Genomic DNA, 18543 nt, shown 5'->3' with positions numbered 1-18543 from the left:
TGGCAAGTTTAGTAAGCTCTTTGATGAGCTCTAGATCAAAAGGGCCCGATGAAAGGGGTCGAGAGGTCTAGATATATATTTGTTGGCACTTGAAGTCGTATAACATTTCATAATATTACACTCCAAAGAACCATATCATTACTTGAACATCACCAAAGACTTGGGTTCACTATGTCCGCATTGTCCCCATTGTTCCTATAAACGTAACACACTTACTGTATATGTATAAATGTATTCATCCAAATTGAAAAAAAAAAACAATAATGACACGAAATTATAATGAAAAATCCCAAACCTTAAGAACATCGGCCAATAGGAATTGTTAGGTTTAAGCCTGAAGGTTGAAAATGGAATTGCCTTTGACATAGTCTGGTTGTTTACAAAACCCGCTAAATGTGTATTCAATTATAATTTTAACAAAAAAGAAAAAATAAAAAAATAAGAAAATGTCGTGTGGCAATTTAAAGAGATTTAATGAAACTAAAAAAATAAATAATATACCAAAATGCCATGTGGCAATTTAAAGATATTTGATGAAAAGTATTTTAATGAAAAGAAAAAAATTAAAAAAAACTGTCAAAATGTCATGTGGCAATTTAAAGAGATCTGATGAAAAGCTAGAGGAGATGGTTGCTTGAAAATCTACTCTTTTATTATATAAGTAGATTGTTAGGTTTATGACTGAATGATGGAAATGTAATTGCTTTTGATATAGTCTGGTTGTTTACAAAACCCGCTATATATGAATTCAATTTTAATTTTAATGAAAAGGAAAAAAATTACCAAAATGTCATGTGTCAGTTTAAAGAGACTTAATGAAAAGTATTTTAATAAAAAGGAAAAAAATAAAAAAAAATGTCAAAATGCCATGTGACAATTTAAAGAGATTTGATAAAAAAATATTTTAATAGAAAGAAAAAAATAAAAAAATGTCAAAATATCATGTGACAATTTAAAAAGATTTGATGAAAAGTAAGTGGATATAGTTGCTTGAAAATCCACTCTTGTATTATATAGGTAGATTAAAGATATTTAATGAAAAATATTTTAATGAAAAGAAAAAAATAATATATAGGTAGATTAAAGATATTTAATGAAAAATATTTTAATGAAAGGAAAAAAATAAAACAAAATGTCAAAATGCTACATAACAATTAAAGAGATTTGATAAAAAATATTTTAATAAAAAGGAAAAAATAAAAAAAATGTTAAAATGTCATGTGACAATTTAAAGAGATTTATGAAAAGGAAGTGGATATGGTTACTTAAAAATCCACTATTTTATTATATGTAGATAAGATGGTATTGCGAAGCTTTGATTTGAAGTTGCTCAACAAAATCAAGTACTTAGGCTAAATCAAATGTATTTGGATATTGTCAACAAACTTTTTAAAATTGGTAGAAACAAATTGAGATGAAGAACGATGAATGTTGCAGTTGCGTCCAAATAAAATAAATGAATAATATATAAAAATATAATCATTTGTAATTACCGTATTAATTAGTTTTAGTTAAGAAAAAAAACATGAACTATTTACCAATACTTCCTTTTTCATTATATAGAAACATAGATATTACATCAACATAGTAGGTAGGCGGGCAACAAGCTGCGCCGCCACCCCTTTCTGAATTGCAAACCCTAACCTGCTAAAGACATACCCCTGCCCCTTTGGAGTCGACACATTGCTATGCACAACCCGTTGAACCCTGGTTAGGAAACGGATAGCTTCCGGTGCCAAGTAGCCAAAGGTATCAAAAACCAGAGAGACAAAAACATGTTGTAATTAGAAAATAGAAGAAATTTTTAATTGGTTAAAATATCTTCTATGCAACCAAAATAATAATAACCATATGTAAGATATAGGGGCTGTTTTACATAATTCGTTTTTAATATTTATATACTTTTTTAGAGACTAATTTTATTTATTGTAAGAAAATTAATAATATACTTATAGTTTGATAATAAAAGGGTTTCACAAATAACTAAGATGTTATAACCCGGATTAAAAGTTATTTGGGTTTTGTGAGACCCAAAACCCGCTTATTTTTTACTATAAAATTGTTTCTTAATTATAAATAATATCTTTTTTTAAAAAACAATCATATAATAATTTTTAGTATATCCATATTTTTATAGAATTTACACATCAATAATTGGGTGAGTTAATTTTTAATTTTTATAACCCTTTTAAGGCCTATCTGTGTTTGGTAAGACCCATACCCGTGAATTCGGGTAAAATGCATTAAAAACCTCCATTTACAAATAATGCAATATGATGGTTTGAAAGAATGTATAGAGAAATCATAGAACTTTTAATGATTTCGTTTATATAGATTATGGATATATATGCATATGCTAACCTATTATTAATTATTTGTTATGAAGACTACCTTTCAAATAATTTACAGGAGCTTATATTATTAATATGTGTTCGATTAAAGTAATTTACGTGAGCTTATATTTAATATTAGTATAAAACAATGTGTTCGATTAAAGTTAGGATCAAAAGCAGTTGAACATTAAATATGATTTTTTTAGTGTTTAGATTTTAATAATCTATATTACATTATAATATAATACATATAGACGTCATTTCACCTCCTACATTCTCTCTTTATAAAACGTCTTAAAATTAAATGCAATCCTTAACTCTCCAACGACTATCCCTGCAAAGGTTCCAGTCCGGCCGCTTTCAATACAACACTCCGGCGCTTTCAATACAATCATTTAATCCGTCCGTTACAATCATTCAATACATCATCAATAGACGACTTAACAGGGCCTTTTAAACATTCCAGTTTCCACCAAATATGGATAGTCACAAGCTACACGTCGTTCACAATTTACTCTCCGATCATCGGCATGTTCGTTACTAGGCCTTCAATTGGAAGGTGTTATATCATCAACTGGATGGTTAATTGAATAATTAAATTGTAATTTCATCTTCAAATTTGTTCATAATCGAATCGTCGATTCGTTGTTCGTCTACAAATCCACATAATCCCCTCTATCTCCGTTTGTAAGTTATTTGTTCGCTTAGTTATCTGAATTTTGAATTAGGGTTTAATTTTTGGAAATTGAATCATGTGTTTGGGGAATTAAATTTTTTTATAGCTACAAATAGGTAAACAGAATATATTTTTTACAAAATTTAATTTTTTTATTGGAATATACATGTATTTATAAAAAAAAACACTTCTAAAAAAGTTTATGTTAAAACTAATTTTTTATATGTGAAATTAAGGTTTATATTTTTATTTTTTTACATGTAAAGGCATAGTTCCTTAGTTTCCTATTTTTTTAAGTTTCCCATTGAACCCCCCCCCCCCCCCCCCCCCCCTTTTAATATATTTAGTATTTGATAAAAACACACATATACTTCAAAGAACATCTCTAATGGTAAGATTGTATTGTGTTTGTAATCTATGTGGAAGGTGGAGGAGAGAGAAGAAATAAGTTTGTATTTTCAAACTAGTATTTGTGAGATAAAAGTAAGAGAGAAGATAGAGCAATAAAAGAAAAGAGGGGAGATGGTGATGATTTGGAGGCGTTTGAAAATAAAAACACCTCCACCGTTGAAGATGCCCTAAACTATGTATATTTTGAACATATGGTCATCTTTAAATCAAAGTTTCATTGCAAAATCGTCTTTCACATGCATCGAATAGTCTAACTAATGGAACATACCACAACCCCGGGTGGCGAAAGTTGGCATCAAGGTACCAAACCTTCTCATAGATGTTAACTTTCAAAGAAGACCAGTCTGTTTCCTTTATAATAACTTTTATTCGTTGAACGACGACTCTTTCACCCAACACCGTCGGATCACTAACGACGACTTTCATCCCTCCTCGGTGGAGGTGTCTTGTAGCCAAGCTCTTTGGCAAACTTATATATCAAATATGTGTAGACGACAAAATATTTACCTTACAATACTAAAGAAGGAAAAGAGAAAACAACAAAAAAAGTTATATCATGCCGTCACCCTTGACCGATTTTATGGAGTTGATTAATAAAAGAAGATAACGATATAGTTTAAAATGAAAAAAAAAATATCTATATAGAAAAATAAAAATACACTACAAATTAAAAAAAAAAAAAAAGAAATAACAATTGATGTATTAATTAATTCGTTGGTTGTATATTTACCTCAAAAAAAACATTTCTAGAAGCTGGAAGATTAGCTCGATGTTAACCACCAGTCTACAAAATGGGCAACTTTAGCCTTTCATACGTAACATCTATTCCTCTAAAACTTTATTATATATTCATAAAACTTTATTAAGTATATTCGTGACGATGGACACCAACGAAGAACTAAACCATGGATTATTATTACATGCACCACCGCCACCAGCTGCCGGAAACACTAAATCAAGATTCTGGGTTGAATCAAAGAAGCTTTGGTACATAGTTGGTCCGTCCATCTTCAGCCGTGTAGCCTCTTTCTCCATGAACGTTGTTACTCAAGCCTTCGCCGGCCACCTCGGTGACGTGGAGCTTGCCGCCATCACCATCTCCACCGGCGTCATCGTTGGTTTTAACTTCGGACTACTTGTATGTTTTATTCGCTTCCTTAATATGAGGTTAATTGTTTTTACACCACTAAAAACTTATCCATAATAATATTACAATGTTAATAAGAATGTTCAATATTTTGATATTAAATTATTTCGGTTTGAACTGTTTTTCATAATAATCTATGGATTTTTGTTTTAAATATGTTATGGATTTGTGGTTTTTTATTTCAAATATGTGATGTATTATGTATTATTAACATTTTATTCTCCTTTTGGAACTTTTAATTTCATTACAAATGTATTATTCATTGTATCTTTAAACAATCCCTTTAAAAGTTCTTAACATGTTAACCTGTTACTAAGCAGGTTCGTGTTCGTGTTTGAAAAAAATGACTTAGTTATCATGTCATGTTTGTGTTTAGTGTTGCAGATCATCGTGTCTTATCGTGTCGTATCTGACATGTTATGACAACCCTAGACATAAACGAACTTAACCGACGGAAAATTAACAAACATTAACGAACGAACCTATAGGAACACATTATCGAACGCTCACAAACACAATTAAAGAACATGCCATTTGTTCATGTTCGTAGGTTAAGCTTACAAAACGAAATTCCTTGTTCATGTTCGCTCATTTATTAAACGGATGAACATAAACAAATTTTCAATCAAACAGTATACGAACAGTTTGTGTAGCGCACGATTCGTTTACGGTGGCGAAAAGTATGTTTAAATTGTTCATGTCATTCACGTGTTTGATTAAAGTAGTTCATGATCAAAGCCGTTGAACATTAAATCTGAGCATATCAATCAATCATTTCCAATAACATTTTTTTTAGATTTTAATACTCTATTACAAAGTAATTGCATTGAGTAGGTACTAGCTGGCCCTTCTTTGATTGCTTATTGATTCAAATCGAATACGATTTATCAACTTAATGCCTTCACATGTGGTGTTTACATTATTTATATTTTTAGGTTTTTTTAAACTAAAGTCAATCAAATTTTATTAGAAGCCCAATCAATGTGATCTTCTTTATAAATATTAAACTAATTTAAAATTAAGTAAACACATGAAATATATATGAATTGATTTACTATTTAATGATTTTTTAGTTTAATTAAAGTTAAACAATTATAAAACTTAATATCGTTTATAGATTTTTTTATATACTATTATCTTCTACTTCAAGTTAATTGAAAAAAAAAACAATAATCACTTAAATGTTAATAACCAAGATTTGTACATACTCTTTTGGCCCACTTTTAACATTTATAAAATAATTAAATACGATTGGAATACCTAATGCAAGTTGTAGTGACTTTAAAGTAACAAAAATACTTCTAATAATTATAGCTAAACATTTAAAAATGATTACTGGTGACTGGTGAAGTTTCCCTTTTATGTATCTTATTTTTTATTGATTACACATGGGATAGTTTGCTACTAAGAAGATGTCTTTACATTAAAGCCTCGCTTTTGTAGCTCGGAATGGCTAGCGCGCTGGAAACGTTGTGCGGACAAGCATTCGGGGCCAAAAGGTACAACATGATTGGGATATACATGCAAAGGTCGTGGATCGTTCTATTAGTATGTTGTATAGTCACATTGCCATTCTACATATACGCCACCCCGATCTTAAAGCTGTTAGGTCAATCAGACGAGGTAGCTGAATTATCCGGACTAGCCGCTATTTGGCTAATACCGCAACACTTCTCATTTGCATTTTTGTTCCCTGTGCAACGGTTTTTGCAAAGCCAAACCAAGACTCCCATATTGGCATGGGTTTCATTGGTTATTCTCGGGATTCATGTCTTGCTTACTTGGCTCTTTATGAATGTATTTGGGTTCGGGATTGTGGGGACGGTGGTTGCTTTGGATATTTCGTGGTGGTTGAATTTCGTTTGTTTGTTTTCGTATACGGCTTTGGGAGGATGTCCTTTGACATGGAATGGTTTCTCTATGCAAGCGTTTTCCGGATTGTGGGAGTTCGTGAAACTTTCGGCTGCTTCAGGTGTCATGCTTTGGTATAACTCGTCCCTAATTTTCAAATTATACATTGTCATTGTGGTAAAGGATAGCCCGATTGAGTCAAAATGAGTTTGGGTTAAACCGGTCAAGTTTAATTTTTTTTTTGTTAGCACAACCTAACAAAAACTTTTATAATAATAATCTAAGCGCCAATAAGAAATCTTTAGGAGATCATGTCTATTGAATAGAGAATTTTGTCTACTCACTTTGTTTCTCTTTCAGCTAAATTTGTTATATGGACTCGTGTGACACGTTTAGTCGACCCATTAATAAGTAAATGATTTGATGTGTTTATATCTGGTATATAAGAATCATGTGGTATCGTTTTGCAGTTTGGAGAACTGGTATTATCGAGTATTGATACTAATGACGGCATTTCTTAAGAATGCAACCATTGCTGTTGATGCTGTATCGATTTGGTATTAGTTATTGTCTTATTAAATTTATAAAAAATTAATTAACAAATAGTTGAATTTATGATTATAAACTAAGAGACTAAATACCTTTCATTGTTTTGGAAAATGTATGCAGTATGAACATTAACGGATGGGAAATGATGATTCCTCTTGCCTTTTTCGCAGGCATCGGGTATGGTTTTGTTTACAACAATGTTACTTAATATCTATGTAGTGTGTGCATGCAAATTACTCAATGAATAAAACTATAACTTGTTATATTATTGTGTTCTACAGAGTAAGAGTATCCAACGAGCTCGGTGCTGGTAATGGCAATGGGGCGAAATATGCTACATTTGTGGCAATATTGCATTCGTCCATCATCGGGCTTGTATTCTGTGTATTAATAGTTGCATTTCATGATAAGTTTGCCCTAATATTTTCGTCGAGCTCAGTTGTTCTTGAAGCGGTTGACAGCATGGCGTGGCTGTTAGCTTTTACTATCCTTCTTAACAGCGTTCAACCGGTTATCTCTGGTAAACTCTTGGAAAACCACCTTGTATATAACACTGGTTAATTGCTTTTAATGTGTGATATATATAGGGTTAAGTTCATGTGAAAAGTCATATTAGTTTGAGAAATAATTCAAACAAATAAGATTTTTTCTTCTCCTCTTCTCATATGTATATGCATCGGATGGATGTTCGATTGACACAATATATTTTCTGATAGTACCGTCGTATATTTTTGTACGATAACATTCTAAGCCTAACAAGAAAGTGAAGTGAAGGAACTTTAGACTTTTAGCATAAGTTGAATTGGAGCATCCTTAATAAATTGTATTTTTTAAACCTTTTGTTTTTAAACGTGGTGTTTGTTTCCAAAATTTCATAACACTTATCAAACCCCATTAACTACCCAAGTTCATATCCATTTTACAGTGGTGTTGCTCAGTGCCCAATATTCTGATCACGCATGTGAGCCGGAATTTAAACTTGGGACTCCAAAAGAAAACCTTAAGGAAAACCTCCTGACCCCACGTAATGATTCATTATAGTTAGAAGTTTGCATCAATTTTGACAACAGAATATATGGATTGTTGACCCTATGACAATCCAACTTTCTATTAATTGGGTTATATATTTCTTTTTTGAAAACAAATATCTTTTATTTTTTTTCTGGCTCAAACTTAGAATCTTTGAGTGTGTCAAGAGACTTTATTTCTGTCACTGGGTCACCGACCCTAAAAGTAACAGGGATCTAATGATGTTACTTCTTTTTTAGTTTTGACCCTCAAATTACAATGTTTTTATTAACAACATATGCGCTACTTGTACAGGGGTCGCGGTAGGTTCTGGATGGCAATCATGGGTTGCATATATTAATTTGGGCTCGTACTACTTGGTTGGACTACCTCTTGGAGTTGTATTGGGCTTGGTCTTACATCTTGATGTTGGGGTATGGAATATCTTATTTATCTTTTTTCCTTTACATATTTCATTCAGTTTTATAATAAAACCAGCTTGCAACATTTTATAAAATTATAGTTTTTTTTTGTTATTATGTAAATTTTAAATCAATTTAATGTTGTGGAATATTGATCAACAGGGAATATGGGGTGGAATGATTTTTGGTGGAACTGCGTTACAGACGGTCATATTAGGGATCATGACCATTCGTTGCGATTGGGAGAAGGAGGTAATGCTTGATTTTTAAGTTGTTCGTTTTATTTATATGAATTTTATAAAATCATTATATTAGTTTCTAATATAATTATGTATTTGTATTTTTTATGCAGGCTAGAAAAGTGGTCTTAAAATATTCAACTCTAAAATAATTTATTTGATACGTGAAGTGAAGACTAAAAGTATCTACTATTTCTTTTTAGCAACGTATTTGATTCCAAATAAATATTCCAAAATCAAGATAATCTTGTATATATTGCAATTTGTTGGAAATTAGGCCCAAGAATATGAACATAACATTTGATCTCAACCAAAGTCAACTTTTTTTATGTTTTATTATATTTTTGGCTCCTGAAAATTACATAAACTCTAACCATCTATTTATACTAAAACTAACAACTTGCAAAACAAAAAAACTTACTCTAGAAAACTAAAAAACTCATAATATATTTACCATTTTAAATAAGCATGCCAAAATAAACATACGAAAATACTTTCTCTTAGCTCCTTCAACTTTCTCCATAACCCGTTTCAAGATTAACTTCCAACAGAATCATTATAATATAATATTTGTGGGTTACACACAATGATTTATTGTATTAGACAGAGATATTGAAATAGGAATTGACATTTGATGAATCTGTTGATATAGATGATGATGGTAACATGTATGTAATCGCCTTTCTTTTTCTTGTATTCTACTATTTCGCGATTGAGAGATGTCTCAAAACAAGTAATGAAGTAAATATATATAACCGACTCCCACCAGGAACCCAAAATTAATTAGAAGCCCACTTAGTAATACACTTAAGCCCAAGTAAGTTAGGTGGTGTTTGTTTTTTATGAAAAGCTCTTTCTGACCTCTTTTATCTGTGCCGCACAGACATTGCCCTTTGCAGACTGTTTGTTTTTCCGAAGACGTTTCATTAAAAAACGTCTGCGCGCCCAATTCTTGGTGCAGACATGGTCCAACCACTTCTGACCTCTTCTCATACATATTATTACTTCCCTCCTATCCTCAAACCCTAATCTCATCTCATCTCCTCTCCTCTCCTTTCCTCTATCAAAACCAGCCACCTCGTCGGCGCCTCCTCCTCCGCCACCTCCCCTAGACAGCGCCTCCTCCGCCATCTCCCCTAACCTCCTCCGCCTCTCCTTTCCTCCATCAAACCCAACCACTTCTTGTCTGATCCTCCTTCTCAGACAATAACTGCCACCGCCACTATATAAGACCTTCATCCCTCTGTTCTCTCTTTCAAACCCTCCCGATAACCCTAATGAATGAAAGCAATAATTACCGTGAGAAGGAAGTAAGAAATTGACGTAAGCATAGCATAGGGATTCAAGGAGACACATAACATACTAGGTTGTTAGATGACATGCTAGATGGCGTGTGAAATATTACACAAATCTTCTTATATGACATATTCACTAGGATCAGCTTTTTTACACCTCTATAGGTTGTCATAGTGTATTAGTGTGTGTTATTACTACTATATATAATTTAGAACTTTGGTGTAGCAAGTGCTCTAGTGAACCACTCGGTGACACCATATTGATCCGTGATTTTTTATGTTTTTATTTCGATTACCATAACGAACGTTAAGGAAACCGACTAAACATCTTTTTTGTTTTAGTTTTGGTAGCCTAACAAACCTCACGGAAACCGACCAAATTTACGCAAACTCGCCGTCTCAATTTTCGTGATCGACAACGCTCGGATTTACCAAAGCGCATGTTTACTAACTGACCCCCCCCCCCCCCCAAATTGGCCATTGGTCCACCTCAATTTTTTATATATTCTTTTTCATTTTTTTAGCTCCGTGTCCGTAGCGCACGTAATATAATATAATACTGTATTATATTATAATTATATTGTGTTATGTTATGTTATATTATGTTACGTTACGTTACGTTACGTTATGTTGTATTATGTTATATTATATTATATTAAACGTCGATGCTCATGATGGACGTTTACGACCCCAGACGACGATTTCGACGATACCCTGTTTTTATAGATTTGTATATTTTGTTTTATTTTGTACAAACTCATTGTTTTGTATATAATACATGTTTTGGTTTGATGTATCTATGTGTTTATTGGTTTGATGTATATGCGTGTTTATTGAACGATCTACTAAAAGTCGAGATGATTGTTAATTATAACTATTTATTAATAATAAATCAAAAAACAAAGAAAAGCACATCTTTTTTTATAACTTTATTATATAAAAACAAAAAAAAAGAAACAAAAAGTACAGGAGAAAAAGAAACAACAAAAACATAATAAGACAAAAAGATGCTCATGTGATTCAAGATGAAATATAAATACTAAATACTTTGAAAGAAGCATATAAACCATTATGGTGACACCACATAGATAACTTGGCTGTTATAGTTCTTTTGTATATACATATATAACTTTTTTATAAGGTATATCTATAATAATATATATAACGAAAACATAAAAATTTTACGTGTCACGATGTGATCACTCTCTTTTTTTTGGAGTCACCAGATTTGCTTGATTTTCAAATAGAGCCTTCTCATGCATTTGACCCGAATTCATGGATATGGGTATTACCAAACTCAGATATTCCATAAATGGGTTATAACATTTCATTAAATTAAAAATTATTCTCACCAAATTATTGATGTAAAAATCTTATAAAATAGGATATACTAAAAATTAATATCTTATTTATTTAAAAAGATATATATATATATATATATATATATTATTTAAATTAAAAAACCAATCTTATAGTAAAAAAAATTAACGAGTCGTGGGTCTTATCAAACCATAGGTATATTATTAAATTTCATAAATATTATTTATAATTAAAAAAACCAATTTTATAGTAATAAAATAAACGGGTCTTGGGTCTCATTAAAACCATATAGCTTTTAAACCGGGTTATAACATCTCATTTATTTATGAAACAATTTATCATCAAACCATAATTATATTATTAACTTTCATACAATAAAAAAAATATAAATTCAAAAAATAAATAAATATTAGAACAAACAATATAAAACAATCCTCGTAATACATGGGGAATAAAAACTAGTATTATATATAGTATAGTACATAAATATTACTGAAGTTTTAAAAAATTGATGCTGCTATATTAAAAGAAAGGAAAGGTTAAAACGAAGATTGGTTTGTTTTTTGCGCGTAGTTCACTCATTTATAACAATTTATTTTAATCTTGCCATTTTTTAATTATATTGTATTTTTATGAAATACAATATGTATATTTAATGTTTAAACTTAATTATATAACCAATAGTTTGGTCTAGTGGCAAAGGGTATTAGTCTTAACCAAAAGGTTATGGGTTCAAGTCCCACGTGCCACATATTTAATCCTTTTTTTTATACAAAAATTTTTTACACAACCTAAATTATAACCAAGTAAACACATATAAAATTTAAATTGTTTAAACCCAACAAAATACTTCTTTAACTTAAGGCCAAAAAAAAATTTCGTCTTCGGCCCAAATTTTATTTTATTTTATTTTTTACTTTCTCGGAGCCGGCCCTACATGGTGCATGTGAGTGAAGAGAGTTAGGGGTTGTTTGGTTCATTCAGATCTGAATGAGCATCTGTCCCATTCAGCAACAACAATAAATCTGAATGATTCAGACCTAATTTTAACATTTCAGATATTTTTCTGTTTGGAACCAAACAGTTTAAAGTCTGAATGAATCCGATGTTTACATCTGAATGGTTCCATTTAGATGTAAACAAACAGCCCCTTAGTGATTTATAAAAGGACGTAAAGTGTATATAACATGTGAAATCAACACTATTTTTCATATGTTTTAAACTAGTATTACAGCCCGCGTTTTGTGGCGAGCTCGTAGTTAGCAGCTGGCGAGAAAAAAATATATATAATAAAAATATATTAAATAGTACCCTTTTTATGCTTGGTGATTTAAGTTGTATTTAACACTTTGTGAAACCAGTTCAAAAGTCCACATTATTAATTAAACCATTTATTTCATATCCACTGTTGATTATTTTTCCCCAAACAATCATGAAATTTTGAGCAACTGCCTTTTTGTTTTCATTTTCTTACGACACACCCTAAAATCATAAACTTAAAACACGCCATGAAAATTGAAAATTCAAAACGAAAATGGACATGTATCATTTAATCACTTGCGAACGTTACATGTTTCAAAAACATAATAAAAAAACCTAAACCTTTGCATCGATGGGTCCGTTGAAGGATACCAGCTTCCTAAATTTAGTCCAAGGTTTGACCCAAACAAGTGCTATATAATTATTCTCGGCGCTTCCATCCGCCGCAGTGATGGTCAAGTTGTAATTCGTTCTAGCGACTACTTGGGTCTCTCCTTTAACGACTTTACTAAACTTGAGAGACGCGCTGTCCTCCTTGTTGTGTTCATCCACGGCAAACTTCCCGATAGCAACCACCATAGGGTCAGTCACATCAGGAATTGGCTTCCAACTGCCACCTAAAGCGACAGAGGGTTTGCGAATGAAGAAGACTATGAGAATTGTGACGAAGAGGTTAGGCATTTTGGTATGATACATGGTTTATGTAAATAAAAGGAGTGGGTGGTTTAAATAAGGACATTAGAAGTATATAACATTTATTGAATATTAATTATAGTTACACATCAAGATATCATAGTATTAAATGCTTATGATTCCTTCTAAACATTTGTTGAATATTAGTTACAATTATTATCTCTATGGATAAATAAGAAGAGGTAACTTTGTACGATAGTAATCAAGTTTTAAAAATTTTCAGCTAGACCATTCAAGTTTAAAATGTATTTCAATCAAGTCACTCAATTTTCATATTTATTTAAAATAAAAGGTTTTAACATGTATTTTTGGCATGTTTTGTTCCGGTAATGAATAAATCTTTTTATCTTATTTTTAGTATTGATAAGGAGTGGTGATGTGGATTTTATTATCTTATTCTCAAATTTTTAATATAATTAATGTTTTATTTAATTTTTTAAATAGAACTACATATATTGCAAATCCTGGCTCTCACATCTTCTCTTCCATGCTTTCTTGACGAACAAAAAATACGACGAGTCTCGATTTGAAGGTTTAGTTACCTGATTAAGAAAAAAATTTCACGAGGGACCTAATTGAAATACTTTTGAAACTTGGTTACTATTCTGTGACTATTCTCATTAATAACAATTAATATTATTTGGTTATAAATATATAAAAACAATTATTTTTCTATATAGCTTTAGGGTAAAGTTAAAATACAAAATGAGACAAAATTAAGAAGTGTGAGAATGATTTGTGACAACACAAAAAACTCCTTAAAAATAAATTCAAAAAAAATTATAACTGAAAATCTAAATAAAAAAGGAAAAAATTAAAAAACTAAAATGTTTCCGTCATCATTCCTGTTAAAAAAATACAAAAAATTGACGAAAAGACACAATGATGAGATCAAATACACAATGGCGAAAATGAACTAAATACACAATTATAACTAAAAAAGACACAATCATCGCAAAATATAACACAATGCCGAACAAAATATAACACAATGTTGAGTAATATAACACAATATAAAGAAAAAAAAGACACAATGTTAAGGAAAAAAAACATAATAAATGACAAAAATAAACATAAAACACAATAATAAACAAAAAGACATGACTTTTTTCACTTAACATTGTGTTGTTTTTTTAGATAACGAGAAAGACGGTGGAAACATTTTTGTTTTTTTAGTTATGATTTATTTATTTATTTTTTTAAAAAAAATTTAAGAGATTTTTTGTATGGCTAGAAATCATTCTCATACTTCTCATTTTTGTTTCCTTTTATAGAATAACTTGACCCGATAATTAATATATATTTAATTTGGATACGACTATATGAGAAACTAAATCTAGAGTACTTTTATTTAGTGTAGCACTAGGTTAGTTACTCGTGTAGCACACGGGTTATAATAAGTAAAATTTTGTAATAATAACATAATGTGAAATACAAAAAAAAATGTATCGCATATATAAAGATATATTATACGGTAAAAAAATTACACATTACGCAATTTGGAAATAAAAAGTTGTTAGAAAATTCATAAATCATAAATTGTTTATTTGTTATTTTCTATATCAAAACTTTGTTGTAAATGACAACTTTTTTAAACCAACTCGTGGATCACAACTCATTCTAATCTTATATTGTTCTGACATGAACAATGTTTGATACTTTAATTGGTTAAAGAAACTCACCCGTTTCGTATTGGCTATTTATAAAAATTTAATATTAATGACTAATGCAATATATTTTATATTAAACAAATTAACATATTTATGATGATATTAATTCATTTGAATTAGGATGGATATATTAAAATTGAAAATGAAATATTAAAAAGAGAAATGTATTTACGCTCTGTTCTTGAGTTTTTTTAAAGTATAGAAAGGAAAGGAAAACTAAGGATAGTTAAAAAATAAGTGTTATTGAGTTTTTTTAGGATGAAAAGGAAAGGAGTAGGAGGAGTTAGAAGGGATTAAATTGATGTTTTTTTCCCAATAAATTATCCTTCCAAAAATGGGATGATTACTAAGGATAAGTTTTTTCCCAATAAGTTATCATTTCCTTTCCTCCAATTTCCTTCAAACTCAAGAACACGCCTATTAAAAAAATTTTTCTTCCCTTCCCTTCCCTTTCTTATCTTTCCCTCTCCTTTCCTTTTCTTTCCTTGTTAAAAAACTCAATAACAAGGCGTTAATGTGAGAGATAGGAGAAAATTTTGTAAGGATCAACATAGTAATGACATGTGTCACTTAGAAAACTTTATTTATTAAATAGTATAAATTTATTATAAACTTCAAATTGTAATTTTTGTTTCATTATACAAAATTATTTACGATTTTAGTTTCCAACTTTTGTGTCTGATTTTTGAATTTTATTTTCTACATAAATAAATCAACTTTTTTATGTTGATATTAATTAATTTGATTTCAAATAATATCATAAATGAACCGAATTGACTTCAAACTAACCATATTGGTATAAATATTTTATTTTACAATTTCAATCGATGTAAAACACATGTTAATATTTTTTTGGGCATATTACGACTTTATTTTTTATGTTTTCTCTTTACGTTGCTATATCGAGTGCTGGAACCTTAACAAGCTGAATCGAAACTGACTAAACAACATTGTACCGCGACTACATCGAACGTATCAGTGTTATTGGAGCCATTTTCGTATCATAACAAACCGAATTGATAACATAGAATTTCCACAATGAGTTTTGTCCCTAGTTATTGTAACATCCCGAAATTTCAAGATAATATTAATTATATTACTTAATAATAGAGGGAAAGTTTACTCGGGTTATCTGGAAATAGATAATAGAATAGGAGTTGGTATGGGTCGGGCTAGTGTCGGGTAATGGACGTGGGTTATGGACTTGGATTAATAGAGATGGGTTAAATGAGAATGGGCCTTAGGTCCATGGGATTTCAGGGGTATAAATATCCCCTAAACCCAAAATATCTTTCATTTTCACCAAACTCCCTAACACTCCAAAAACACACACACACCGCACACATACCGCCGGCCGACCGAGCCAAGGGAAGAATCGGGCAGGACCGAGAGAGAGCGATTAGGGTGCTAGCAAGTTAAACAAGATCCAAACAAGCTCAAAAAGGTATGATTCTTGACCTTTAAGGTTTAAAGATCCAAGCTTTTTAGTGTATAAGCGACCGAAGATGGTCGGGAAGCGTAGTGGGTGATATTGAACCATAGCAAGGGTGTTAAAAACGCACAAAATGCTGGAAAGAAACCGAACAGCGGCTGTCTGGGTAACTTTGCCTGCATCTGGGCAACTTCGCCTTCAACGCGATGAACTTCGCCTGCAAGCTAAGTTCGCCTGATGAACTTCGCCTGCAAGCTAAGTTCGCCTAATGGCAACTTCGCTGTAAAGTTAAGTTCGCCGAACTGGTAACTTCGCCTGAGGCCAATTTCACCTGATGACAACTTCGCCTGAAGCCAAGTTCGCCTGATGGCAACTTCGCTGTAAAGCTAAGTTCGCCTAGCTGGTAACTTCGCCTACAGCTAAGTTCGCCTAAGGTTAACTTCGCCTAGAGCTAAGTTTGATTAGAAAATAAATTAAAAAGCGATAAGTTAAGTAAGCCACTACTAGGCCACCAGATTAGATCAGGCGAGTATTGATACGTGTAACTTGTACAGTCAGCCGAGCTCAGATAGAGAAGGGATTTACAGCTATCAGATAAAGAAGCAGAATTCAGGTGAGTTTCTAGCCCCATTTATGTGTTACGTTTTCGGGGCTGTGTGCATACTCAATATGTTTGTTAATACACTTATGCTAAGAGATAAGTGTATGCCTTATATGGATAATGTGAAATATATGAATGATTGCTTGATGGTACGTGAACGATCTTCGGATATTGCACGTACTGTCAGGTTGTAGCGCTAAGAATAAGGTAAGTATGTTATGTACGTTTATGTGTATGAACATGATAGAGATAATAGAAGAAAGAAATGATAATGTATGGTTGTATGGTTACGAAGAGGGTATCGAGCCCTAGTAATACTCGAGGAATGTAGGGCGTAATGCTCTTTATAACGTAAGATATGAAAGTAAGATAATACAAAAGAAAGTGAGAAAGTATGAACGAAAGGATATAATTTTATGTGTATGCCGTGTATGGTATATGTGATCGATACGATTGATTGCTTGACGGTACGTGAACGATCTTCGGATATTGCACGTATCGTCAAGGGAAGTGACTAGCTCCTTACATGGATATTAAATAATAAAGTATAGTGTTCCTTTTATGGAAGGTATAGTGTTCCTTTTATGGAAGGTATAGTGTTCCTTTTATGGATAGTAAAGTGTTCCTTCTATGAATAGTATAGTGTTCTGTAACACCCCGACCAAAGGCGGATTATACATCGGGGCGCCACATATTGTTTCATTACTCGTGACACTATTGGGTGTCAATATTTAATAAATATATTCATTCACGCATGCGCAACGTATACATAAGATATAAATAAACCAACATAAATCAATATATTATAAATCAAAATATTCGAACAGCAATAACTTGTCTTGATACATTTTAATCTAGGTCCAAAAGTAAAAACGTCCTATGTGTCCACAAGCTCCAAAACAGCTACTGCAAACCTGAACATGTGTTAAAATAAACGTCAAACACTTGCGTGTTGGTGAGAAATCAAGTTTAATACAATACATAGATAACAATAAATCTGCGCGCAACACGTGTATGTCTGGTGTTTAACAAGGGTGCAATCAGATTGTGATCAAGCCTAGATAGATCATAGCTCATAGTTCATAGTTCAATCCGTGCTCCCAATTGAGCACAAAAACGAGAAAACATCTGTGCAAGTGTAAACAAAGAAAACCGTAAACGATAGGTCTCCCGTGTTCATCTAATGGATCCATGAAAACTGCGGAATAGGCCGAACAAAGCGGTTAATGATACACACATACAAATAAACAGCCAAGTAAACGTCCTCAACACATGGGATACTGCGCGACTAAAGCTCATAAACAAGTTTAAGACTCTAAGTTTGTATGAACACATGAACATCCCAAAACATTAAAAGCAAAAAGGGATTAGGTACGAGATTACTCACTTGATAAACGATGCGGTGTAAGATAAAGCAAGAACCAACTTTAAACAAGCACAAGTTAACCTATAATTAAAGATTATTGTTTTAATGATTTGTTTTAAGTCTTGATTATAAGTTAGCATAATTAATAAGTAAATTATTATATATAATATATATATATTACCGGAAAAGCAGGGCAGAACAGGGAGGAAGACGGAGGCAGAGAGGGAGGCGGCAGAGAGCAAGGAAAACAGGAGAGATTAAGTGTTTTGT

General features: G+C 31.5%; 1 protein-coding gene and 1 pseudogene across 1 annotated transcript; one reads left to right on the top strand and one right to left on the bottom strand.

Moving 5' to 3' along the window:
- Window positions 1-4242: 4242 nt before the first annotated feature.
- Window positions 4243-8816, top strand: LOC143560523 (protein DETOXIFICATION 27-like). Its single transcript, XM_077048808.1, has 8 exons — window positions 4243-4558; window positions 6011-6552; window positions 6889-6975; window positions 7088-7144; window positions 7249-7487; window positions 8291-8409; window positions 8560-8649; window positions 8750-8816. Exons 1-8 carry the CDS (start codon window positions 4301-4303, stop codon window positions 8786-8788), a joined length of 1431 nt encoding a protein of 476 aa, XP_076904923.1. The 5' UTR covers window positions 4243-4300; the 3' UTR covers window positions 8789-8816.
- A 4031-nt stretch (window positions 8817-12847) lies between these two features.
- LOC143560526 (cysteine proteinase inhibitor 5 pseudogene) lies at window positions 12848-13207 on the bottom strand (annotated as a pseudogene).
- Window positions 13208-18543: the final 5336 nt, after the last annotated feature.

The sequence above is a fragment of the Bidens hawaiensis genome, unplaced genomic scaffold, assembly GCF_021521415.1.
Source record: "Bidens hawaiensis isolate Kalapana, Puna unplaced genomic scaffold, B.hawaiensis_p1.1 tig00020348_1, whole genome shotgun sequence".
In the NCBI taxonomy this organism is placed as follows: Eukaryota; Viridiplantae; Streptophyta; class Magnoliopsida; order Asterales; family Asteraceae; genus Bidens; species Bidens hawaiensis.
This window is presented reverse-complemented; position numbering and strand designations above follow the sequence as displayed.

Bases quoted from the DNA above. Each gene is read 5' to 3' on its own strand.
- LOC143560523 (XM_077048808.1), top strand. From the start codon at position 4,301: ATGGACACCAACGAAGAACTAAACCATGGATTATTATTACATGCACCA. The intron at 6,976-7,087 runs GTATTAGTTATT...AAATGTATGCAG, and splicing joins GTTGATGCTGTATCGATTTG to TATGAACATTAACGGATGGG. The intron at 7,145-7,248 runs GTATGGTTTTGT...TGTGTTCTACAG, and splicing joins GCCTTTTTCGCAGGCATCGG to AGTAAGAGTATCCAACGAGC.